This window comes from Silene latifolia, chromosome 5, assembly GCF_048544455.1.
Source record: "Silene latifolia isolate original U9 population chromosome 5, ASM4854445v1, whole genome shotgun sequence".
Taxonomy (NCBI): Eukaryota; Viridiplantae; Streptophyta; class Magnoliopsida; order Caryophyllales; family Caryophyllaceae; genus Silene; species Silene latifolia.
The window spans coordinates 17,458,427-17,484,100 of NC_133530.1; the positions used below are offsets into that span (position 1 = coordinate 17,458,427).

Sequence of the window (25,674 nt, forward strand, 5' to 3'; positions counted from 1 at the left end):
GGTCATTTGCTTTACCTTTGGTTTCGGCACCAATACCAAAGAAAGAGAAGATGACAAATTGTTTGATGACAAATGGACCAAATTGTTCATTAAAAGTATTCCCAAAATAGAAAGGTAAACAATTGACCGAAACAACCTAAAATGGAATAGGTAAACAAATGACCAACATAGAATCATAGATTGAGTAAATTTTTACCATATGACGAAGCTTTTTGATTGTGATAAGGAGACATTTGATTCGCATAAAGGTAACAACTGGTAAGATAAAGGAATTAAGAAAATGTATACAACAGGTAAGGGAAATGAATAAATGGAAATGAAGGACGAAACCACCACCTCCACCCGAAATCCCCTCGTTACCCCTCGTCATCAACATTCTAGCCACTGACGTAGACAACCCCTTGTTGCCCCCACTTTCCGCCACTCTCATAAACACCAGACGTGGTCAATGAGTATTATGCTAGGATGAATGTATTATTTACCATCTTGGATAAACTCTATAATGTAGTGTTAATTCTCGACACACTTGAATCCCAACACGCAAAAATAACTAAATAAGCTATATAACCTGCTTAAAAATTACAAGAGTTGGTAAACAAAGCGCGCTCCTATTTAAGATGTCTCATTTTCCATTTGTCAGGCTTAAGCTATGAAGACTACAGACAAATGAATAGTACAATGATGTAAACAACTAACAAGCTTCAGAGGCATACATAGTCATCTCCCGAATAATCTCATTACGGATGAAGTTAGAGCAGACGTGAGGAATTTCATCCCGGTTGAACCACCAGGGAAGTAGGAAATGGCGTAGTATGTGAGAGCAAGGACCTGCCACAGTTAAACAAGTCAGCAGATTGTTTAAGCTTAGCAACACAATCTCCGTTCTAAGCTGAGATTGATGACCATAACACATGTTGGTTTAGTTGAAAAAACAACTACAGTACTACCTTAATCCCAAATCTAGTGTCCTAATTTAACTCTAGTGTCCAGTCAATGCCAACTTTGATAATTAGTGTCTTCAAAATGTAGAGAAATAATATAAATAGTGTCGCATTTTATTAACCGAAACAACTATTTTTCATATTACGAATTTCGGAAGTTGGGACTATTTTACATTGTGTAAAAAATATTAGTTAAAGTTGATATTGTTTAATCATCAAAGTCAAATGGGAATATAAATGGGATTGGGGGATGGAAGGATATTTCGTCAGCGGATGCCTAAAAAAAAAACCTGATATGTCGAGGCATTCAAAAAATGTCCAGTAGTAGATGACCAATAGTGCCCTACGCTTACCACTATTCGCAGTCGCGATCACTAGAGCTATTTAACACCATGATAACAATAGTAACATATAGCAGTAGAAAACGTCTATGAAAAGAGGCATGCAGCTAATACCTGTAAAACAGAAAAAAGAACAGACAAGATGTAGCTATGCAGCACCATGGACACATAGATGGTGCCAACCATACAGCAAAGCATTCCCAGTGAGAAAGGAAGTCTCTGCAACATAAGAGAAATTCAGTTTTTAAGTCCTCAAGTTATATTTTTTTTTTAAAAAAAAACTCGCGCATAATGAGAATGTTAGTCATAACAAGTTAAAGGTACCTCTTTTGTTGACATGTGAGCTAACTGGTTAGATGGACCTCTTAGCGCAAAGAATGATCCCACAATGAAGCCACACCCAAGGGTGAAACATATAGCAAATTTTTGAGGCATCAACACCATGACAGGAAGGAACATGGTGAAAGCAATGAAGACGAAGAATACCCCAGCAGCTAGTAACAACCCAAAATACATCAACGCTTTTCCTGATGGTACATTACTGGTGGCAGATTGCAGACTACCAGGCAATTCTCTTACCCCTTTAGTAACTCTGATAACACAATTTTAAATAGTATGAGTTATTAAAAATCATCACTTGCAATTTGCATACAACATAATAACATACCTTACATAAACGCTCGACTGTACATATACAGATGTATATTCAACGTAAAAGAGTGAATAAGCAGTTAAGTATCTACTGAAGAAGAGAGACCAAAGCAAACTACAAGTAGTACATTCAAGATGTTGCAGACTTCCAAGAGTTGTCCAATATTGCATAGCCTGAATATGTTAATGCCTTCTCATGTCTCCGACATAAATGCTAGATATGACATCCTTACAATAGTCCTATAATAGGGCCTAGAGAGAGCAATTTTAGAGCTTTTTGAAGCTGCACAGGTCTTGCCTCATAACCTCACTAAGTGGAAGCATTCCTTAATTCTAGCACAAACCACATCAAAGACAAAGCTACAATTCACTATCTCATACTTGTCAAAAATAAGAAAAAAAAAAAACTTTTAGACTATTACTATTAGTTACACGGATACGCCCTTTATATCCCTATCAAACTATAGAGATTGGAATCGAAATTAAATTACGCTTTGAAACATGTTCCAATTCATAATTCCATCCAATACTTCTTTACGAGGATAGCATATCATGCAAACAAAAGGAAGGCAACATAGTTTGCATCTCCCAACAAGTACAAGTCCCGATGAATGAGAAAACATAAGAAATTAGGCTAGATCTAATCAGAGTGGGAGTGACTTGGAACAATCAACAAAATAAAAGGGCACATCCTAAGGTTGAATGGAGGTTAAATGAAGACACTGTTACACACTTACACTAACCGAAAGAGAAAAAATGTTTCATCTTCTAATGAAATCCATATTTCATCTGAAAAGTACTAACTTCATTGGGAGTGGGCTGCACCTAGATTAGTACAAGAAGCAAAGTGCTGGTTGCCTGGTTGGCCCAGAAAAGTTATAAAACAGAGTCATTACACGCAAAAAAGCCTAAAATTGTTAGAAAAATAGGGAAACTTCAAAGTGATATTAACTTTCAGTATTGGTGACCGATCGTGAATCATGGTAGCAAACTTTGATGCGGTGGCACTTTGATGTTGCAGTTTAACGAGTCTTGCTTTTCAATTGATCGTATAACCCACATCCTTTGAGTTAGCCTCATGATGACCACCGAGTTAGCCTCATGAGACCAAATATTTGACTGTATCAGCCAGATACTAATTGTTACAGTCAAATAACGCTACTTTTGTCAGCCCTATACACATCGCACATAATCAGTGTGGTAGACTGAAGGACCTATATGCAGCTAATTCCATGATCAGTTTTCTAAACTTCCAGCTGCTACCCTGGTCTTAAGTTTTCACATGACATATATGAGAATCCTCATACTAAAAACAAATAGTGCTAAGTGAGCATAACAATGAGGCTTGTGATAATAATAAAGGTAAAGGGTTAAAGGTCCGAGAAACTTAGCAAGCAGACTGCCGTAAAAGAGGGGATTTAAATGCACACAGTGTATATGTACTCATTCCCTTCCCCCTCATGACCAATTGAGAAGCATAAAATTTGAGCTAAAGGCTCAAGTACACAAAAAGTAATTAAGTTTATTGCCACCGCAATGTGAGACCGAACCCCAATACAGTCCATAAAACGCTAAATCTGAGCTTTCAATATGCATCGCAATTCATCTGATCCCAAATACACCTCCACAAAAAGTAAGAGCTTTCAATATATATCTCAGTACTTCTGATCCCTAGTACACTCCACAATACGCTGAATTCGAGTTTTCAATGTCATTACACCAGGCAAATCCTTCAAAATTCAGCATTTCAAGATCATAAGAGTTGCCTTCGACTCATCATCGACATTACCTAATATCCAATTTATAAATATCGGCCCTAATACACTCCACATAATGCTAAATTTGAGCTTTCAATATATATATCAGTTTTTCAAATACCTAATATACTCCACAAAACACTATCTAAGCTTCCAATATAAATATCAGTTTTTCAAATACCTAATATACTCCACAAAACACTATCTAAGCTTCCAATATAAATATCAGTTCTTCTGATCTCTAATACACCCCCACAAGACGCTAAATTTCAGCTTTCCAAATACATCTCGGTTCTTATGATCCCTAATACACTCCACAAAACGCTAAATTCTATATCTACTTCTTATCCCTAATACACCCCTCAAAAGCCAAAAGTCTAGCTTTCAAAGTCATTACACAAGGCAAATCGGCAATATACAACATTTTCAAGATCAATACGATCAGAGGAGCTATTCCCTACATATATCTCCCGGTTCTTCTGATCCCTAATATGCTCCACAAAAAGCTAAATCCAGCTCTCAACATATATCTTTGTTCTTCTGATCCCTAATACACCCCACAAGAAGCTAAATTCGAGCTTTCCAAATACATCTCGGTTCTTATGATCGCTTATACCACTCCACAAAACGCTACTGAGTAAATTCTGTAACTCAATTCTTCTGATCCCTAATACATTAGGCAAAACGCTGAATTCGAGCACTAAATAAAGTATCACAAGGCGAATCCTTCAACATCAATAAAATCAAAGAAGTTACCTTTGACTATCAAAAACATCACCTAATTCATCAATATCCAATTCACCAAAATACACCAATGCCGCATCAAAACAAACAGTAATTGAATTGAACAAACATCTAACAAAACAATCGAATCGAAAAAGAACAATTAATCACATCTAATTCAAGAAAAACAAGTAAAGATCAATTACGGAAGAAGTAACATACGAGGTGAAAGTGCCGGAAACGGTGTCATTAGCAGATCGGACAGCGGATTCAATATCAAAACCTAAAGCGGAAGAGAAATCACCGGAGCCGGAGACGGTATCTTGAGAAGAAGCATATGAATTCCAATCAGCTAACAGTGAAGTTGACGGTTTCGTCGAAGAAGGCGCAGTAGTTGGTAACGTCTCGTCGCCGCCGGTAAACCATGCTTGTGCCGATTTCATGGTTGAGTGTGATTTGTAGAGGTGATTTGTGTAAGTTTAATGGAAGAATTTAGGATTGAAATTTGATCAAGGGAGTTGGGCTGGGGAAGGTGTGGGAGTGCAACCTTGCTAAGAAATGGACTAAGAAATGGACCAAGATCGGTAGTGACTTAGTCGATCAGACTCGCTTCGCTACCCCTCCCGCTAATTTGTTTAGCTTTCTTGAATTTGATTTGGGGGCTGATTGCTTATGTTACAACTAGATGTATAATTAGCAAGCCAAATACTAGGTCGCTAAATACTAGAATTAGACTACCAAATTAACAATTTCTAAAACCAAACTCAACTCTACACTATGCAATTAAGAATAGTAGTATAAGCGTAAGTAAAGGGTTAACCCAAGAGAAGGTCTAACAACCAAAACTTGACTAGTGAACTAGTTGGGATACTAATGAAGACTCTACTACTAATTAAGATCCTAATGACAATTTAAACTTAACAAAAGGAACTAATCACAAACAATGGGTATTAACAATGCTCAACTAGTAGGAAACATAGAAGGGAAATGCATTTGATTGGAAACAACATGAAAATGAGTAAAAGTGGAGACTTTGCTATTGTGGCAATACAACAAACACTTAATAGGCACAAAGTAATAATGAGAAAGAACTTGATGTAATCTCTTCTTAGTCACCAACAAATGGCAAAGCTTAACTCTTTTTACTCTCTTAAGGTTATCCACCCAATACTACAATATCAAGATATTAGCATACACAAATTAAATCATCCATGTATCCTCTTCAAGCTTAGTCAACCATTCATTAAACCATGAAAGACAACTACACATGAGCATTAAGAACCTTTACCAAGATATTCAAGCTAGGATCAATTCTCACAAGATTAAATCATACAAATGAGAAAAAGACATAAACTTTCCTACTTGTTATATGAATCCTTTAAATCAAATCAACACACAACAAGGTTGCTTCAAACAATCTTAGATAAATTAAATCATTTCTCTAGAATTTGCAATAGTCAAGTAAATAAGATGCAAGGATGATCAAACCACACAATTATTCACTCAACATAAGAATTAAACCCAAGGAAAGAGTATTAGATAACTTTAAAAGAGATTAGAGAGTCTTACAATACCAAAGTTGATGACTTTGAAGGAAATTACACCAAGTAAAGAAAGATTAGCCTTCCATAGTTTGCTTACAACCCATAAAAATGAAGAAAGATTAACATGAACTAAGGAAATATTAAGTTTTTCTTCTTACAAGATTAAAGCCAAGCATGAAATATTAATGGTGAGAAGGTTCTCTTTAGATCTCCAAACATGTGGGTATTTATAGCCTTGAGCCTCTTTTTTAGGTCACAAACAAATGGGCATTCGGAAATAGGAAAAAGGAAAACCCGTCGTAATGATCAGAGGAAAACCGCAGGCTCCGGTGGGGGCCGCAGGCTCCGGTGTGGGACGCAGGCTCCGGTTTCAGCCTGCACCACAATCTTGCGAAAGCCATATCTCTCTCGCTTCTTGGTCAAATAAGGCATGCGACCTACCGTTGGAAAGCTAAAATCACAAGCTTTAGCCTCCACTTGGCCTTGCATCGATACGAGGTCTAGAACTCGAGATATGCTCGTTTGAAGTTGACCCTTGTGAAACCGAGTTTTCAATTCTCCATTTTGGCTCTTGTTTGCGCATTCCAAGGCTTCATCTTCCTTTTGTTTGCTTCTCTTGACTTTGCACTTATTCTATTGGCTTACTCTTGGCCCCCCCTTCTTCACTTTGGTTGACCGTGACTCGGGTTTGACCATTAATTCGGCTTGTACAAAAACGATTTCTTCACCTCAACTTATCATCATGAAACACTTCAACTACCCTTGAGATGCAAATGCCAAAAACAAGTTCAATTGACCCAAGTTACAACTAAAGTGGATTTGCCGGTAAATAGAACGATTAACACTCAAAACCGGCTTTGTGACAAGTTTATTCACTTTAAATTACCTAATTAGACGGACACTATTTGACTCTATCAATAATCCTATTTGTGAAATAATGAAGCGATTAAGTTGTTTAAGTACCGGTGATTCGAGATCCGTCGTGTTGTTAATTGTTGTTTTTTTTTTTTTTAATTTAGTTGAAGTTGAGAGGAAATTTTTACAACCAAGTATAAGAATCCGAGCTTACGTGTATTCTTTCTGAGCTAATTTAAATTTCATGTTTTTAATGTGTAAATGAATGAACTCAATACATTGTGTAAAAAATATTAGTGGAAGTTGATATCATCTTTTGGAATGAAAACGTCGACGATATTTACTAAAATGTCGGCGATATTTACAAATCGGGTTTTGAGATTGTCTCAGTTAATTATTTACCATATTGCGGGATGTTTTTAGTGGACAATTTGATTCTATATACCTAATTTGGTCCACTTGTCATCTAATAATTGACTCTCTCCTCTATCAAATAAACGGGACGGATAGAGTATAAAAAATTGTTTAAAATGGGAATATATGATTATATTTATTTAGACCTAAAATGAACGGGTTAAATAGTTTATATATGAGACAAATGCAAAATATATAAGAATTAACAAAAGTATTGTCCATCTATTTAAGTCGAGTGTTATGTGACCATTTTAATCTTAAAAGGGATATGCTTGTTTAAAAAGGGTATTGCTAAAAATGGTCGCGCATTATTTCAAACACAAACTCTCATTGAAGACGGAGAATATCCGTCACAACCTGAAGACGAACAGTGTCCCTCTCACAAAAAGCAAATGGTTAGTGCAAGTGGGAGAAAATGGATACCTCTACTTGCCCTTCCGCTTGCATTTTGTGAGAGGGTCACTATCCGTCTTCAGCTTGTGACGATAATGGTGGTTTTCAATGAGACGGACTGTATTTCAAATTGTCGATAATAGTTATTGAACTTCCAATTTTATCCCTTTCATAATTATTCACTTAACCAAAGTTGGCTGGCGTGAGTGGTAAGGGCTCTCATCTCTTAAACAAGTAGCCAGGGGTTCGATTCCTGACTCTTGCGAATGAAAAAGCCAAACTTGGGAGGGGTCAACCCATTAAATTGCCTTCAGTACTCCGAAGGAGATTGCCCCAGCTGTCGGTAGGGGATACTCCTGGTCAACACCCAAAAAAAAAAATTATTCACTTAACTATTTTAACTTCTTTTACGTAATCAAACAATCGAAACAACCAACTAACGTAATTAACCTAATCAATTCAATCTTTTAGTCGCCACTTCAAATGATTAAAGGGGAGTTTGGAAGTGTATAGTCCACATCCGAGCCATTTTTTTTTTCTTTTTTTTGAAAACATCAATACATTTTATGTCGATTAGTTACATTGTCACGATTAGTTAATTACAACTATATTGTTCACAATAATTAAAAGACCAACAATGATCATCCATCTGTCTTAGAAGACTTCAAGACACTGTATTTCATTACAAGTTTACAATGCAAGTCGAAAGCTATGCTCTACGAAAGTAATCTTTGGTACAAATACAATAGTATATATACATTTATACACAAAATCCAAGGACTTTCCACATTGTACGAAAGACCTACAAAAAGAAAACAAATAAAGAATGTCTTGTACACCAGATGAAAGATGACACCCACATTGTTTTTTAAACATTACAAAATTCAAGGCTAATCAATGAAAATGAACTTGTTGCCTTTGAGAAATTTGGGAATGAGGTTGACTATATATAGGGCCGTTGCTAATGCTACTCGGAAATCCTTCTGACACTCGATTGTGTGAGTGCAAGATTAAAATTAACGTGAACAGGATCTCACAAATTGAGTGGTAGAAGAGATTTTCGAGTGACATTATCATTACCCGACATATATCATCGAATAGTGTAAGCTTGCCAATAACCTTTAGGGTGCTTGGTATGACAATAGACATTCGGCACATGATTGACGACGGAATTACAGGGTTGTCCAGGCAGAATGAGATTAGTGAAATGTGATGGCATATTATAGAAGTTGAGTGTTTTCAAAGTGTGAAGGTACTTGATGTCGGAAGGTACTTGTAGATTCCTGCTTTCGCCAATCGACATCTCCTCCAGAAGAGGTAAAGCTCCTTTTGACATAGACAAGGACTTCAGAGCGTGCAGGTCCAAGAGATGCAATATCTTAAGTTTCTGAAATCCGTAACTTGCAATTGCTAAGTTTTCCCCAACATATGCCTCAACCAGTTGAAGCTCCACCAAATTAGGTAGTAATTGTAATGTCCCAAGAGGATCGACATGAAGATTCGACCACCTAAGACGAAGTTTTACAAGGCCATGAAGCTCATATACCCAAGTGGGAAATACGGCTAAGGGCCCGTTTAAGCATAGATGTTTAAGCATCATAGGAGGAGATGTGACTTTCCCTAGATCAATTATTTCAGTCTTGCTTCTTGCAAATATGGTGAATGATTGAAGATGTTTCATCTCATCAATCACAGAACATAAAGCATTACTTTCATTCTTCCTGAGACCGATGATTCCTAACTTTCTTAACTTTGTCAAACATCTCAACTCCGAGGCCCAATTACTATGTCCAAGTCTCAAATCCAGAAACCCGAGCTTTTGAAGTTCCAAACATTTCCCAAGTGACCCTTCTGGTATTGTCACTCCATTAACATTTAAGCAATGACCACAAAACCCAAAATCATTCTCATAATAGTATCCAAGAAGATGTCGTAAATTTCGAAGTTGGTTTATTTCTTTCGGGAGGTCAGAAATAAAGGTTTGCTTCAAATCTAATGTTTGGAGATTCTCAAGCTTACCAATAGTACCTGGTAATGCTGAAACTCGTGTGCATCTCAAACTTAAGTAACGTAAGTTGAGTAACATCCCTATTTCTCTCGGAATAACATCTATAGGAGCATTAAACAGATCAAGCACTTTCAACAGGTTAGTACTCTTAAAGAATGCTTCGTTGAACACCATAGGCATGACTTCTAGTTTTACCTCAATTACAAATAGACTACGAATGCTTGATTGGCCTTGGGTTATACTGTCCAAGAATTCACTAGCATTGGAGTTGTGATCCCCGTGAATGGACAAACGCCTAGATTTTTCGTTGCCAACTAGGTCGTTCTTAGAAAGGATTTTGCAAAAGCTTAACTCTTCCAACTTGGCTAAAATCATTTCATGAAGGAATTCACTTACTAAACCCAAGCTTCTTATTTTTCCCGAAGGATCAGTGGACTTCACTTCGATCATACTCATATTGATAAGCTCAGACACATATTCTTGCGCAACTTCTTCAAAGGTTAAACTCCCTCTTGTTTGAATAATGAACCCCTCTGCTATCCATAACCGAATTAGTCTCATTCGACTAATCGGTTGCCCTTTTGGAAACATACCAAAGTACAAAAAACAAGGCTTAAGGTAAAAGGGCAAATCATAATAATTTTGCATTAAGGTTTTGTGAACCGCAGATAGCTGAGGATTTGTAGCTAAATAAAACCCAAGGCTTTGACCTACCTTTTCCCATTCTTCGATGTCATCTACCTTACCCGAAAGAAGCCTACTCAAAGAGATTATGGCTGGAGGCAACCCGCCACATTTCCTTACGATCCCATTAGCCAAGTCCTTTAAATATGAAGGGCAACTTCCTCCTGACTTATGAAATGTCTTCTTGCAGAAAAGTTCCCATGCCTTTTCAAAAGGTAGTGGTTTGAGTTTGTACAAACCATCAGTAGCTCCATCTAACCATGTATAAGCTACATTCTCATAGCGTGTAGTTAGAAGTATTTTGCTTCCTTTATCGTTAAAAGGTAACACGTTTTTGACATAAGTTGACAACTCCGTGTCCCCTTCTTGAACATCATCAAAAACAATCATGTACCTGTGGAATTTTCGTCTTAACGGTTAAGAAATTTTGGTTACATATAAATGGAATAAAATATGATGCGCAGTCAATAGTCCTCTGCAATGAGACTATAGAAGCAGGTGGTCCACAAGCAAGGTTACAAAATGGTTCCTTTAATTAAGAAGAAATAAATGGGATGAAGTTTTAATGCTTCCTTTGGCGGAATTAATATGGAAGCTTCACTATTTTTATTTACATTTAGAAAAGGGCGAATAATAAAGGATGGTTGAAAAGGAAATAAGGACAGTATAAATAGGACGATGAAAGGAGTACCTTTTATCTTTCAAATAGTTTCGAAGCAGTAATATCAGGGACCTTTTATCCATAGAGCCGATTTCACTGATATTAGGAACTTGGGTTGCATCCGTAAACTGCAAAAGCATGCTCCTTAAAATGTCACTATGTCGTTTAGGTGGTGACGCTGGAATCCAAGCTCGAAGTGTAAAGTGAGACTTCAACATTTTATCATGGTAAACACTGGTAACAACCGTTGTCTTTCCTAGTCCTCTCATACCAACTACGGCTATTATCGAAGGGGTCGATTTGACTTCTTGTAATTTAAGTAACTCGAATATTTCCCTTTTTGCGACATCATCTCCAATATGGTCAGCACTCATCGTACATAAAAAGTAAGACGTGGTTAGTTTTTCTTGAGCACTCGATTGAACTTGCCCTTGCTGCTCATTTGGACGCTTGAGGTTATAAGATTCTTTTGTTTTGGCGAGATGAAGTGCTGTTTCCCGCAAGCCTTTGATGGTAGAAGCCATACTTCGAACTTCTAAAGAGAGATATTGTTTGGTTCTAGAATACGCAGTTTCTTTCAAAAATAGTTGGTAACGTTCAATGGCATCCTCTATATCGTACGCCAACATTCTCACTTGTCTCACCCACTCTTTGGCATCTTCGTCTCCTTCAGCTCGCTCTTCCGCGTTCTTTAGAAATACTGCGATTCTTTGCAGCTCATTCTTGATAGCATTTACATCATCTTTGAGCCCAGAGAGTAATGAAATTTCGCCACTAACCACTGGTGTTAATGTTTCAATAACCGCCTTAACTAGGCCGTCAACATCTCCCATTACTATTAAGTAGGACCCTTGTTTGGTAACTTATATTGATACACGGAGTACTTATCTGTAGTAACAAGTAGTTTCTCAATTAGGGCTCAAAATTATTTTAAAGATGATACAGTAAGTAAACTGTAAACATAAAGCAAACATTGTACTCCTACTTACGCTATGCCTTGCATAAAATATGCATTTTACTAATTTTTTTTACTACGAGTCATTGCTCGTTTTGCATAAAAGAGTGCAAATTTATTTAGTGTCCTCTTTCAAGTACTACATGTAAGTAATGTAGCTAATGTTCTAATTTATGAATAGCATTTCACCATGTAAGTGATTAAGTCTTTGTTATAAGTCAACGTTGCAACATGAGATTACTAAGACGTGTTTGCGGCTTTGTTTGGAAAAATAGCGGATTCAGAATTTTTAGCATGTTAAATTAACTGAGATGTTATTTCAGTTGTTTGATAGACAACATATTATAATAGTAGATCAGGTACAAATGTACAATCTACAAAGTTACCATATGCTGCTCCCAGCATATTTAATAAATAGATGTCTAAGTATCAACAAGTACAATACATCCAATATTGTTATGAAAACATATTCACATATAGAGATTCTTCGTAAGGCATACATACCGTCCTCATATTTTGATACACTATACTAGGTATGTGTTATTTTATCTGCATTATTCGTAAGGCATACATACCGTCCTCATATCTTCAATATATCTATATAACTACCCAAACAAACTACATGTGATCTCTCCAAAGAAAAAACTACATGTAATAAGTCCCCTTATACAAACTGTAATTATCTCTCCAAACATAAACTACATGTATTACAATGTATTTTTTTTTTTATTTTTTTTTTTTATGTTGAACAAGGAGTCATTCAGCAATTTGTAAACATTAGATCTTGCATGATAAATCAGCAAGAAATATACTCCCTCCATTCAACTTTTATCACCCCACTTCAATATAATACCCCTCACATAAATTGGAGAAATGGGGTGATAATTGTTGAATGGAGGGAGTAATAAACTAAACGTAAAAACAACGAGATTTACATACCTCATTTCGTTGGCATAGGACTGGCGTATGTAATACCAAGGGAATAATGTAATACCAAGTAAATGATAAGTTTTGTGGGTTATACAATTATGGGAGTGTTCAGATACTGCTCACCATGTTTTTCCAGACTTTTCAAATTACTAAAGGTGACATCCTGTTTTATTGACTTAATATTTTGTCATGAAAAAAGTTGACATAATATTTTATATAGTCAATTACTTCACTCAAAGAAAATGGTGGTTCTAAAAACACACGGTGTATATATATTATAGACAAAATCAACTGGTTTGGCATTACACAAAAAATATTGGGAAATTCTCACTTATACCCCTCACATATGGGTTAATCCCACTTGTACCCTGCTTTTCAGGAAAGTACACTCATTTATAGACAATTTTTTTTAAAACTTATTACAGAAAAACTATCTCCAACACTGTTTAGTGTTCCACACTTGCCGCTGAGTGAGAGTAACATAGAAACTGAATTAACAACATGATTCCATTAAAAGCACAAGTAGGGTTGATTCATTTTTAGTTAAAACTACTAGGATCAATTATCACCTTTGAAATTAAGGAGTCTTAATACTACATAAACGAAGATAATGGGGTCGGTTTTCACTTTCATGGTTCGAACACACACTCGAATGGCAAGACTCTAAAACAAGTCGAAAACCGAAATAGGGTTAGAATGACTAGGACAACACAACTGGATGCTTCAAAATGATTATTTCGTACTATTATGATTAATTATTATGCACCAAGCTTGTTAAAACGAAGAACATTTCCAAGTTCAAAGGAATCTCATAATTAGAAGAATTGTTTATATAATGGCCTAGTAGCATGATAATGTCAACGTTCTTGATTCTAGAAGAATCATTGCAGCTTGATCTTCATCTGCCAATAAACCATGTCCGATCGGTCTAATAATTTAACTACAACTTCGTGTTATGGTTTCCAACGCACTTACATGGCTATATAGCAGTTTAATACTTTAATTTAATCGTTTAAATGTTATTGATATATAGGTTAACATTTCATATTTTAATTTTAACTAACAAGCCAACTGTATTGTGAAAAACAACTAGTTAATTTAATTGTTTTGAAAGTTATAAATATCGTGAAAAAAAACTGGTTTGTAATAAAGTTACTTATTACGTAGTCAAAATATCCTTGGGTACAAGGGGGGGGGGGAGCGAAGTGAGCCATTTTGAAGATACTAGTATTTTTAATGCCAAAACAGAGGTGAAATTAAAATTAAAAAGCAATTTATTTATTCTCATCTTAGATACATAACATCTCAAAATAATAAAATTATTCCTCGAGGAGTTGAATTTCAGTGTGATGCGTGGCACCCTTTTTAAAAAACAACTTTTACAAACTTGAAACAAATAAGCTTTTGATTTTTGAATACAAAAGATTAAGAGGAAGTTTATATATTTCTTGGTTAGCAATGTAACGAGTATGAACGCAAAGCAAAATAAGCGATAAAGAACACAAGAATTTACACGGAAAACTCAAGGCATATGTCTGTCACTAATCTCTCTTTTTATCGAATTATTACCCTAATTCAAGCGCTAGGTAAAAGGAACATAACCCATGCGACTCAACACTACAATTCGGGTCACAACACAGCACTGAAGCTGTGTTTAGGATACAACCATGTATCTCTAATCTCTCAAAATAAATATTAGCATTACCAGTCACAATGTTTCAAGAATTTTCGAAAAACTAGAAGAGACAAACGAAAAGGAGTAAAACATTCCGAAAAGAGGAGGCCATTGCAGCATTACTCATCTCTCATCTAAGGGGGAAGGAGTACAACAACATACTGATTAAACTGGTTATTTTATGGATATTCTATTTGTTCTAACCAGATTGTATAAAAATATTTGTTCTCACCAAGATATATTGCATCCAAAACAAGGCCTAAAACTAATAAGTTATAACACAAACATATCGCCTTTTAATTTTTAGCTACCTTTTCAACTATTCCCTCTGTTTTGGGCAATAGCTATATATTTCCATTTTTCGGTATCTAATTACATTTTCAATAAGCTTGCATCTTTATGAAACATGTAAAGTACAATAATGCTACCCTTAATGTTTACCTATCCACACCCCTGCCATCACCTAACCACTACTATCACCGGCATCCGCAGCAGCTCACCCTAGCCACCATTGTCCTAATTTTAACCACATCAGCCATATCCGCCCAACCTCATCCCTCACTCATTTTAAACCACTCCCATCCATTGTCACCGAGTCCTTGACCCATCCGAACTATCATCAATGAGGGCGGTACCAACAATAGACGATGAAGGAGCAAATATGTATAAGAAACAATAAATTCACCCACTCATTCCAAACAATCCCAGCCCATTTCAAACAACTCACAGTGCAATAATCTTTCCCAATCGGGCAAAACCCAAACTTAATCAACCTCTTATTGGTTGGAGCTCCTTTTCAAATGATTAATAAAGAGGATGAAGTACTCATTTTTATTTCATGGGGTGAAGTATTCATGTTTTGGGTGAGAAATAATAAAGAACTGAGATTTAAAATTTGCAATTTGAGAGTTAATGGTGTTAGAAGTTAGTCCAACAATGGGGGTCTAGATGAGTGAGCAAGATACGATATAGGAGGGTATTATAGTCTTTACAACCACTGCCTTGCTCTTTGTGACAAACTAGATAGATAACAAGTCGTTAGGGCATAGGGACTATTTTTTGAAGTTTCAGCTAGTACAAAAACAGAGCTTTAAAGCAAAATTCGTTAACTCTTTTATAAAGTTGATTTATGAAAAAACACAACATTCAACATTTCTCTCCTCCCCACCCTAGATCATCGACCATCTGTCCTCCCCTCCCAAGATCACCACGCTCCCTCATCTTCCTCTCCCACTAATTGCTTCCCCACATTCTTCCTGTTTATCTCTCCTGAAGTCCACAATAACTTGCAGTATTTCACAAGTAACAAAAATCACAAGAAAAAGTTAACTACAAAGAGCAAATAGAAAAAGTTAACTACAAAGAGCAAATAGAAAATCTAACCTTTCTTTGAACAAAGTGAGGAAACTCCTCTAGCTTTTTTGATGGCGGCATGGCGCTGCTGCTCCTCATTAGTCTTGAACGATGCAAGTCCACCCCAATCAAATCAGCATGGTAACATGAGCATATGAACTGTTACTACTTAAATGATTATTCCATCTGTTGTATATGCAAGCACTAAATACTTTTTGAGTTTCATTAAAAAGATTTTAAGTTACAAATTATCAGTTAGATATTTGGATTCTTGTAAAAGTCCTAAACTTTCTTAAATATCTGTTATATGGGAATGATTATATTGCTTTTTTTAAGGAAAAAGTGGATCCCTTTATCTTCCTATAGTCCAACCTATAATCCTATAATCCACACACTGGGAGTTACATCCTGTTGATCTATATATACCAAAACAAAGTCTAAATGATTTCCATTGCTGAGGAACAACAAATATAAAAACATTATAGCAGAGTACCAAGGCTTCCACCCATGGCAGCCTTATCCAGTGTAAATACATAGTGGATTTCTCAAATGACCATGTTGAAAATTGCATTAGAAATCGTAAATGTCGAATGCAATTTCCTAGCACACAAGGTTAAAATGTTTCGTTAGTGAATTTTTTAGCGAATACATAGTGGTTCCTTTGACTAAGCATAAACAACTACCTAATTCACCAATATGCGCTCATAAAATACTTAACCCCAATACACTCCATAGTCCATACAACGCAACATTCGAGCTTTCAATATATAATCACAATTCATGTAATCCCTAATATACTCCACAGAAAGCTAAGAGCTTTCAATATATATTTGAGCACTTCTTATCCTTAATGAACTCCGCAATATGCAAAATTCGAGCTTTCAATATATATCTCAACTCTTCCTCTTCTGATCCCTCACAGATTCCCCAAAATGGTAAACTTGAGTTTTCAACATATATCTCAGTTCTTAGTTCTTAGTTCTTAGTTCTAAGTTCTTAGTTCTTATGATCCTTGATACACTCCAGAAGAAATTTAAATTCAAGCTCTCAAGTCTCAACAAATATCCCAGTTCTTCGACTGCACAAAACGCTACACTCTAGCTTCGAATATATATCTTCGTTTGTCTAATCCCTAATACTCTCCACAAAATGCTAAAAACGAGCTTGCAATGTATATTTCAGTACTTCCGATCCCTAATACACTCCACATACTCAAAATTCGGACCTTTCAAAATATATCTCAATTCTTACGATCCCTAATAAACTCCATCTGACGCTAAATTCGAGATTTTAGAAAATACCTCTGTTCTTTCGATCCCTAATACACTCCAAAAAAAGCTAAATTCGAGCATTCAACATATACATATACCCCAATTCTTCTTTCGATCCCTAATACTCTCCATAAAATGCTAAATTCGAGTTTTCAACATATACCTCAGTTCTTCCGATCCCTAATACCCTCCACACAACACTAAATTCAAGTTCTCAATACATCTCAGTTTTTCTGATCCCGAACACATTAGGCAAAACGCTAAAATCAAGCTTTCAATATATATCTCAGTTTTTCCGATCCCTAACACAGTACCGAAAGTAAACATACTTTGACTCATCATAAATTACCTAAATCACCAATATTCAATTCATAAACATACTGAACTAATGCCGCATCAAAACAAACAGTAATTGAATTCGACAAACACCTAACAAAACAATTGAAATCGAAAAAATGCAATCAATCACGTCTAATTCCAGAAAAAAAATCAAGAAAACACAAGAAAAGAGCAATTTTCCAAGGGATTTGACATACACGCTGAAAATGCCGGTCGTTAGCAAATCGGACAGCGGATTCGATACCGAAACCTGAAGCTGAAGAGAAACCGCAGGAGCCGGTGAATGCATCTTGAGAAGAAGCATGTGAATTCCATTCGAAAACGACCACCACACCTCATAAACACCAAGTCGAAACCCAGAAAACACACAATCACCACCGCGCGAAACACCAAATAAGGTGTTTTCGGGGGCGGATAGGAGATTTCGGTGGCGGCTGGATGTCTTCTAGGGTTTTGATTGGGTGTTTATGAGGTGTAGTGGGGGTTTCGAATTCGCACAATTAACTCAGATCAAATGAAGATTCTTTGAATTTCGTTTATCGTTCACATCCGCAAGGATGTTATAGGTTGATCAAATCAACCTAGTTTCTTAAAAAAAAAAAAAAAAAAAACCTCAGATCACATGACTGTGTTTCCGACTAAAGAGTGTTTCCGACTAATGAGTCTATCTAGTGTTAATGGAAAGGTAAGATTATTGGTAAGTCTTAAGACAAGACTCGACTATCAATAATCTAGCAAAATTTTAACAAAGTCGTAAGTTGAGTATAATACTTAACTTTAACTTAAAACTTTGAGAGTCTTGAAGCCACATCCAAAGAAAAGTATCCAATGAATGGATCACATGTGTGATTTTTTTTTGTTATTTTTTTTTAAAGTGTAAAAAAAAAGAAGTGAAATGGAAAAATAAGGTTTGAGGTGAGTCTGACTGATAATGTATGGAGTCTCAAGTAAGTCTGAGATGAGTCTTAACAATATAAAAATAATAAAAGTTAGTGAAAATCTGATGTGGCAGAGTTTTAAGACTTTGGGAGTCTGACTGATAATCTCACCCTAAGTTTTAAGGACAAATGTCTTGTAAGTCTCAAGGACAAAAGCAAGGCATGATAATAAATTAAGGGAAATATATACCATCAATATCACAACAATACAAGTTAAAGGTAAGATTATTGGTAGTCTTAAAACAAGACTTTGATAAGTCTTAAGACAAGACTCACTCAAGACGAAAAGGCTATATGTACACGGGGTGTACAAGGCCCTTTGTACACAGGCCTATAGTAGCATGACACGTGGAAAGGTGTGGGTTCCATACAGAATCTTTTTCAATTGTAATTTTTGGTACTAAAATCTGAAATATTTTGAATTTCAAATTTAAATTTAAGAAGTTGAATAGTCTTTCTTTATTTTTTATAATCTTTTTATTTTCTGCCAATATTTTTGGTTAATATTTTTATACTCTCTTATTTTTTAAATCATCATTTACCCAAACACACAATTTATTTACACTCCTATTTCTTCTCCCACCCACATCACCCTCCACCACCAGCCGACCACCTTCACCCTCCACCGTAGCAACCCCACCGGCGTCCTGTTGCCGGCCAGCAGCTCCTACGCCGGCGACATCATCAACCACCACAAACGGTGCCAATGACATCACCGACGACAAAAATCGAGATCTAAAAGCCAGCTCTACTTCCCAATTAATTAATACAAATAAAAATCGAGATCTTCTCCGATGAATCCATACACAAAATAATATCAACAAAGTAAAGAATTTATGCTTTTTTTTTCAATAGTTCATCCGCTAAATTCAATTCCAAGCAAAAATCTCTCAACACAAACAAATTAAACATGGCAAACAAAACCAACCCTTCATACCCAACATCTACAATTGATCCTTACAAATTTCTCCAACTCAAACAAAACCGAGACGGATCCTTAACAAGATTAACACAAACTCCGTCAACCCAAGCTTCATCTAATCCTAACTCTACTTCCCATGTTCTCACCAAAGACTGCCCTCTCAACCCGGTCGACAACACCTTCTTACGGTTAAATGGTTGATTTTGATAATTATTTTATTGAATTGATTAGTTTGTGGGTTATATTAATTTAATGTTTGATTGTGGAAGTAGAAGGATGAATTTAGAATAATGGTGGGAGTGAGTTTTTACAGCAATGAGGGAGGAGGAATTTGGATAGTATAGGGTAACTTGCTTCTAGTGTGGTGGTGGCTGGCGGTACGGTGGTATGTGGTGTTGGAAGGTGGGCGGCGTGGTGTTGATGTCAGTGGAATCCAGTGGTGGTAGTTGGTGGTTGTATTAAAGGAATGACTTGAATCTAGAGATTGAGCCATTTAGGCCTTATGAATAACGATGTCGATATTGCGATAAGCCGATAAACACAATCAAGCAATCATAATATGTAATAATATTATGTTTTTCGACATGATATGAACGATAATGTGATACTCCATAATACAACGGTATAATTCGGATGATAATATGAAATAATACAAATTAGACTAATTTTATCCATAAAATATTATATTAAACGTATAAACTTTACACAATATATTAAATATAGAATTAATTAAATTAATTTTGTATATTTAACTAAATATAAGTTGGGTTAACTAAAAATTTTTAGCCTTGACTATAGTTATCTTATTTAACTACCATATATTTTGTTAACTATACAAACTACTTAAAGTTAACTTAAAATAACTAAAATAGAAGTAAAGATAGTGAAAGTACAAAAAAACTTTATAACACTATTAAATAGTATAACATATCCCTTTAATTTAAAGTTGTAAGTACAAAAAATATCAACCTCAAAAAAATAATAATACAGATAAGACTTTTACGATCCTGAACGATCATACCATCGTTCATCGATCATATACGATCATGTACGATCTTATGTGGCTTAACCAATTTATACTTTGAAACGTATAAAAATGGAGAATAAGTTCAAAAACAGACATAATAAGTCAGCTAAATATCAATCTCAAAAAAAAAAAAAAAAAATACAGATAAGACTTTTACGATTCTGAATGATCCTACCGTCGTTCATCGAGCATATACGATCTTATGTGGCTTAACCAATTTATACTTTGAAACGTATAAAAATGGAAAATAAGTTCAAAAATAGACATAATAAGTCAGTTAAATATCAACCTCAAAAAAATAATAATACAGATAAGACTTTTACGATTCTGAATGATCTTACCATCGTTCATCGATCATATACGATCATGTACGCTCTTATGTGGCTTAACCAATTTATACTTTGAAACGTATAACAATGGAGAATAAGTTCAAAAACAGACACAATAAGTCAGCTAAATTGGAGTTTTGAAACAATTTTTGATAAAAGTACATTTTAGGAAAAAATTATATAAGGGAGTTAATTTTAAAAAACCGGATTTTAAAAGGGAGTGATTTTTTATTTACTTTAAACTGTATTAAATATTACATTATTAGAGTTAACGTAATTACATTAAAGTTATTTAAAACTAATCACTGACATTCATTTCTTTGAAATTACTTCATTAACCTTAATTAAATATTATTTATCTAAAGTTCATTAAACTTACTTTAAAAAAGTTAAATTGATTAAAATTACCTTAATTAAAGTTAAATAAAAATAACTTAACTTTACTTTAAAAAAGTTGAATTGATTAAAATTACCTTAATTAAAGTTAAATAAAAAAAACTTAACTTAACTATAGTTAGTTTAACTAACCTGAATTAAACTAAGAGCAACTACGTCAGTCCTAAAATAAACCAAACATAGAAAGCTGGAAATGGAATTAGACCGACGAGTCTGGCGTGGTTACTCTTAGTAGTAACTATAGTTCAGTTAAGTATATACCCTATAAACCCTTAAAAAATCCAACACTAAAATAAACCAAACCTAAAAATACTAAAACCTTAAAAATACCCAACCCTAAAGTAAACCAAACATAAAAACACTAAAACAAACCCTAAAAACAACCAACCCTAAAATAAGCCAAACCTAAAAATACTAAAACAAACCCTAAAATAACCAACCCTAAAATAAACCAAACCTAAAAACACTAAAACCCTAAAAACACCCAACCTTAAAATAAACCAAACATAAAAACACTAAAACCCTAAAATGTGAAAAAGTAAATAAAAATGTTTTTTTTTTTTGTAAATAAAAATGTTATAGTATATGATATGAGAGTATATAAATTACTGAATAAAATATGGATTAATAATATTATTATTGACATGAAAAATAATATAGATTTTAATAAAAATTTCTCCAACTTTCCCTCCAAATCCAAAATTTTCCCTCCAGTATAACAAAATTTTCCCTCCAACTTTCCCTCCAAACACATGGCGGGCTACTACGGGCATAAGGTCGATATATGGATTGCTGAAATGGGGGATTTCTATTGGAGGAGAGGTGGTGGCGCGGATTAATGACGTGGCAGACACTGTACAATGGTACAATTTTTATGTACATAATACGAGAGACGAATTTATGATACTAATTAAATCAATGTGATATGGAACAATGACGTGTATGATACTAATTAAACATGAGTACTCATACATTAACATAAGTTTATGGTTTAAGTTAAATTAACTTTCATCTTATATATTAATTATTACATATCCTTTTAAAATAGAGTTATAAGTACAAAGAAACAACAACCTCACAAAATTAGAACACAAATAAATAAGACTTTTACGATCTTGGACGATCCTACCATCGATCAGTATACGATTCTCGTATGATCAATATGTGATCCTACACGATCTTCCCTTTAACGATCCTACAATGACTTGTATTTAAGTAACTTAACTATTAGGCTCTGTTATTTTAAATTTGAAAAGAACCGAATCGAATCGAACTTAGACCTTTCTTTCATTTGAAAAAACTGAATTTGAATCGAAGCCTAACTTAATGGAATTGAGCTGAACTAAATCGAATTAACTTAATTGAAGATGATTTGATTAAAACTAACTTAATTCAAATTAAATAAACTTGACTTAACTTAAGTTAACTTAATAAATGTTTAAATAAACTTATATATCTTAACTTAATTAGTTTTAGTTAACTTAAAGTTGTTAAAATAAACTTAAGTTAGAGTAGTGAAGAGACATTGATTTATATATAAAAACATGTTTTTAAAAGGGAGGTATTTGAATTACAAATTATATAAAAAAAAATCGGTTATATAAATGAGTTAGTTATAATTTACTCTTAAACTAATTAAAATAACGGTGAAACTTAGAAGGGGAGGTGTGGATTGATGATATGGCGTACTACTAATGGGTGAAATGAGATAGTGTGGATTGATGATGTGGTGGACTACTAATGGGTGAAATGCAAAGGTGTGGATTGATAATCAATCGGCTCGGGTTTCGGTTCCGCTCTGTTAACCAATAGGTCAATATGTTTGATTAGGTCGAGACTGGTTCGGTTTTGGGTCACTCATGGGATCAATAATTTGTATTCCCGACCCGATCCAACCAAACCCGACTTATGAAGTCTATATGAATCGTTTTCCACTTTTTGGATCGTATATAATGATCGTTCGACCTGGCGATTTAGATATTAATCAAAGTTTTGGATTGATACATCTGACTTAATAATGAAGTAATTAAATCAAATGATGGTCGAAAAACAAATTTTAATGATTTAAAATTGAAGTATACGATAAACTTGCAAGACCCGATAGACCTAACCCAAACCCGACCTAACTCGATACATTATTTGACCGAAATAACCCTACCTGATAACAATTTGACTCCACCCGAAAGGCTAGGATGACCCGAGATGGCTTGACCCGACTTTACTTGACTCAAATCCGACCTAAGTTAACCCGATTGTTATCTCATAATATGACCTTCAAACTTCATAGTCCATACATCTTCATCTTTAACAATTTCTTTTAACAATATTACCAATACCATTCACTTATTCAATCAAGAACAACAATTCAAGATGACATTTTATTTTCTTTAATTTTCCATTCATTTAGTTTACTTTCTTATTATAGGTGATAATTTATATGAATGGGTACCAAATTATTGGAGATTAATTGAAATTACTACCAAAAATCTAGATTAAGCTTTGAGAATGAGTAATTAATTGATGCACAACTATGTACCAAAAAACAAATTGATTCATCAAGTGGCGGTGGATCATACCACCTAGCAAATAAATCAATCAATTAGAATATTGAATCACTGCGGACCATCGATACACCTTAAACTTCTCCACCACCACGGCCAATCTGACCCACAAAGACACAATAATTCATATGATTTTTAATCAATTCTCACTGCTATTATTTAATACATGATCATCGAAGATGCAACAGACGTCCAGATTCGGCTTTGCTTCTAACTTGAATAGAAGCTGTTGATCAGCGGTTTGGAATAAATTGTTTTTTGTTGGGATGAATAAGCCGCGACGGAATCATATATAAAAGCAATTTGGTGTGAGATTTAAGATGGGTATAATATGTGGTGTCATTTGGGGATTTTGACGATTATGATTAATCGGTTGCTAGATGGTTGATGAGGGACTATGTGGGACGATGGAGGAGAAAAGGAGTGAAAAGGGTTATTTATATTTATAAACCAACAATAATTCATTAAGTTTATAAAACCAACGCCCAGATTTGACCGGAGACGTCGGAGATGATCGGAAATTAGAGCTTGGTGGACGGTGGTCGCATGTGTTTCCTGGTGGGAGAAACGGGTTGTTGGCGGTGGTCAAATGATTAACAACGGAGGAGTAAGGCGGGGGAGATCGACGGTACATAGATTGTTTTTTTTTTTTTTTTAGAGGTTGTTGGATACAATATAATTATAATATAAAGTCTAATGATTTTGTTATAAGGTTTTATCATCAATAATTATAATAAAAAAACTTTTAATTATAATAAAAAGACTTTTAATATTCTTAATAAAATTTCCCTCCAACTTTCCCTCCTAATCCAAAATCTCCCTCCAAAGCTGTAAAAATTTCCCTCCTAGTTTCCCTCCAAACAAAAAATGGAATCTTTATTGGTCTTGCCATGTGTCGCATTATTACTAGTCAGTGTACAAAGACCTTGTACACCCCGTGTATTCCTAGCATCTTTGCACTCAAGACTACCAATAATCTATCTAAATCTTAACAAAGTCTTAAGTTGAGTTTTGGAAATCTAAGACTCAACTTAAGACTCAGTTAATAGATCCTACAACCAGTTGTACCCAATTGTATGCTCTAGAATCCGAGCTATATAATAAAGTTTTCGAGTTTTGTTTTAAAGAAGTCGAGCTATACCATAAAATTTCTGAATTCACTCACTTAAACATAAAAAAAATTAACTTTAAGAAAACTCAATAAAATTACACATAAGCTCGATAAGATATAACTTGGTTGTATGATGCTATTGTACCACTGGAGGTATAATGTTATTTGTGCTTAAGACTTTGGATGAGTCTTGACCCCACCGTAAAGGAAAATTACCCAATGACTGAATCTCATGCGTCATTTCCTTTTTGTGAAAAAAAAAGGAGTAAAGTGGAAAAGTAGAGTCTGATGGATAATGTATAAAGTCCGAGGTAAGTCTGAATAATAAAGAAATAATAAAAAGTTAGTGGAAAGCTGACGTGACAGAGTCTTAAGACTTGAGAGAGTCTTACTGATAATCTCACCCTAAGGCCTCGTTTGGTTCATACCGGAATTGAATTGATGTGTTAATCTGCAATGCACGTGATTTAAACTCCTACATCAAAATTCACATGAATTGCAATAATATGTTTGGTTGCTCATACTGGAGTTTATTTCCTAGGAGTTTCCAATAACCATGGGGGGGTAGGTAGTTCAATTCCCCCATCATGTAGGAGTTGGAAACTCCCATGGAGTTTGAAACTCCCCCATTTTATAAAAAATGGGGTAACCAAACAATCTCCCAAAACCACAATTTATGGGATTTTAGAATTCCCATGAATTGGGTGGGCAACCAAACGAGACCTAAGTCTCGAGACATGTTCTATTCACCATCTCACATTCATGAATCATGAGTGACGTTAGTCATTTGGGGTGGCGTTATGCCTTTTATAAAATAATAATGTAGTCTCATTTTCAAAGTTTCGATCTTTATAATGTCTACACATTAGAAAATAGACGAGTACATTGTTCCATA

At 34.9% G+C, this 25,674-nt stretch overlaps 2 protein-coding genes across 4 annotated transcripts; both read right to left on the reverse strand.

Annotated features, from left to right (window-relative positions):
* Positions 1-449: 449 nt before the first annotated feature.
* Positions 450-5,069, reverse strand: LOC141656915 (uncharacterized). Its single transcript, XM_074464002.1, has 4 exons — positions 4,636-5,069; positions 1,607-1,874; positions 1,397-1,501; positions 450-828 (listed from the first exon to the last, which is right to left on the reverse strand). The coding sequence occupies exons 1-4, from the start codon at positions 4,854-4,856 to the stop codon at positions 718-720; spliced, it is 705 nt and encodes a 234-aa protein (XP_074320103.1). The 5' UTR covers positions 4,857-5,069; the 3' UTR covers positions 450-717.
* A 3,190-nt stretch (positions 5,070-8,259) lies between these two features.
* On the reverse strand, positions 8,260-18,152 carry LOC141656916 (disease resistance protein RPM1-like). Of its 3 annotated transcripts, XM_074464004.1 has the most exons (5): positions 18,108-18,152; positions 17,693-17,999; positions 15,916-15,988; positions 11,003-11,860; positions 8,260-10,705 (listed from the first exon to the last, which is right to left on the reverse strand). In XM_074464004.1, exons 4-5 carry the CDS (start codon positions 11,803-11,805, stop codon positions 8,710-8,712), a joined length of 2,799 nt encoding a protein of 932 aa, XP_074320105.1. In that variant the 5' UTR covers positions 11,806-11,860; positions 15,916-15,988; positions 17,693-17,999; positions 18,108-18,152; the 3' UTR covers positions 8,260-8,709. The 3 variants fall into 3 exon arrangements, with proteins under 3 accessions (XP_074320105.1, XP_074320106.1, XP_074320104.1); XM_074464005.1 differs by lacking the exons at positions 15,916-15,988; positions 18,108-18,152 and having other exon boundaries at positions 17,693-18,089; XM_074464003.1 differs by lacking the exons at positions 17,693-17,999; positions 18,108-18,152 and having other exon boundaries at positions 15,916-17,686.
* Positions 18,153-25,674: the final 7,522 nt, after the last annotated feature.

Bases quoted from the DNA above. Each gene is read 5' to 3' on its own strand.
- LOC141656915 (XM_074464002.1), bottom strand. From the start codon at position 4,856: ATGAAATCGGCACAAGCATGGTTTACCGGCGGCGACGAGACGTTACCA. The intron at 1,875-4,635 runs GTATGTTACTTC...TTGTGTTATCAG, and splicing joins GTTTCCGGCACTTTCACCTC to AGTTACTAAAGGGGTAAGAG. The intron at 1,502-1,606 runs GTACCTTTAACT...CTTATGTTGCAG, and splicing joins CTCACATGTCAACAAAAGAG to AGACTTCCTTTCTCACTGGG.
- LOC141656916 (XM_074464004.1), bottom strand. From the start codon at position 11,805: ATGGGAGATGTTGACGGCCTAGTTAAGGCGGTTATTGAAACATTAACA. The intron at 10,706-11,002 runs GTACTCCTTTCA...AAAATTCCACAG, and splicing joins AACTATTTGAAAGATAAAAG to GTACATGATTGTTTTTGATG.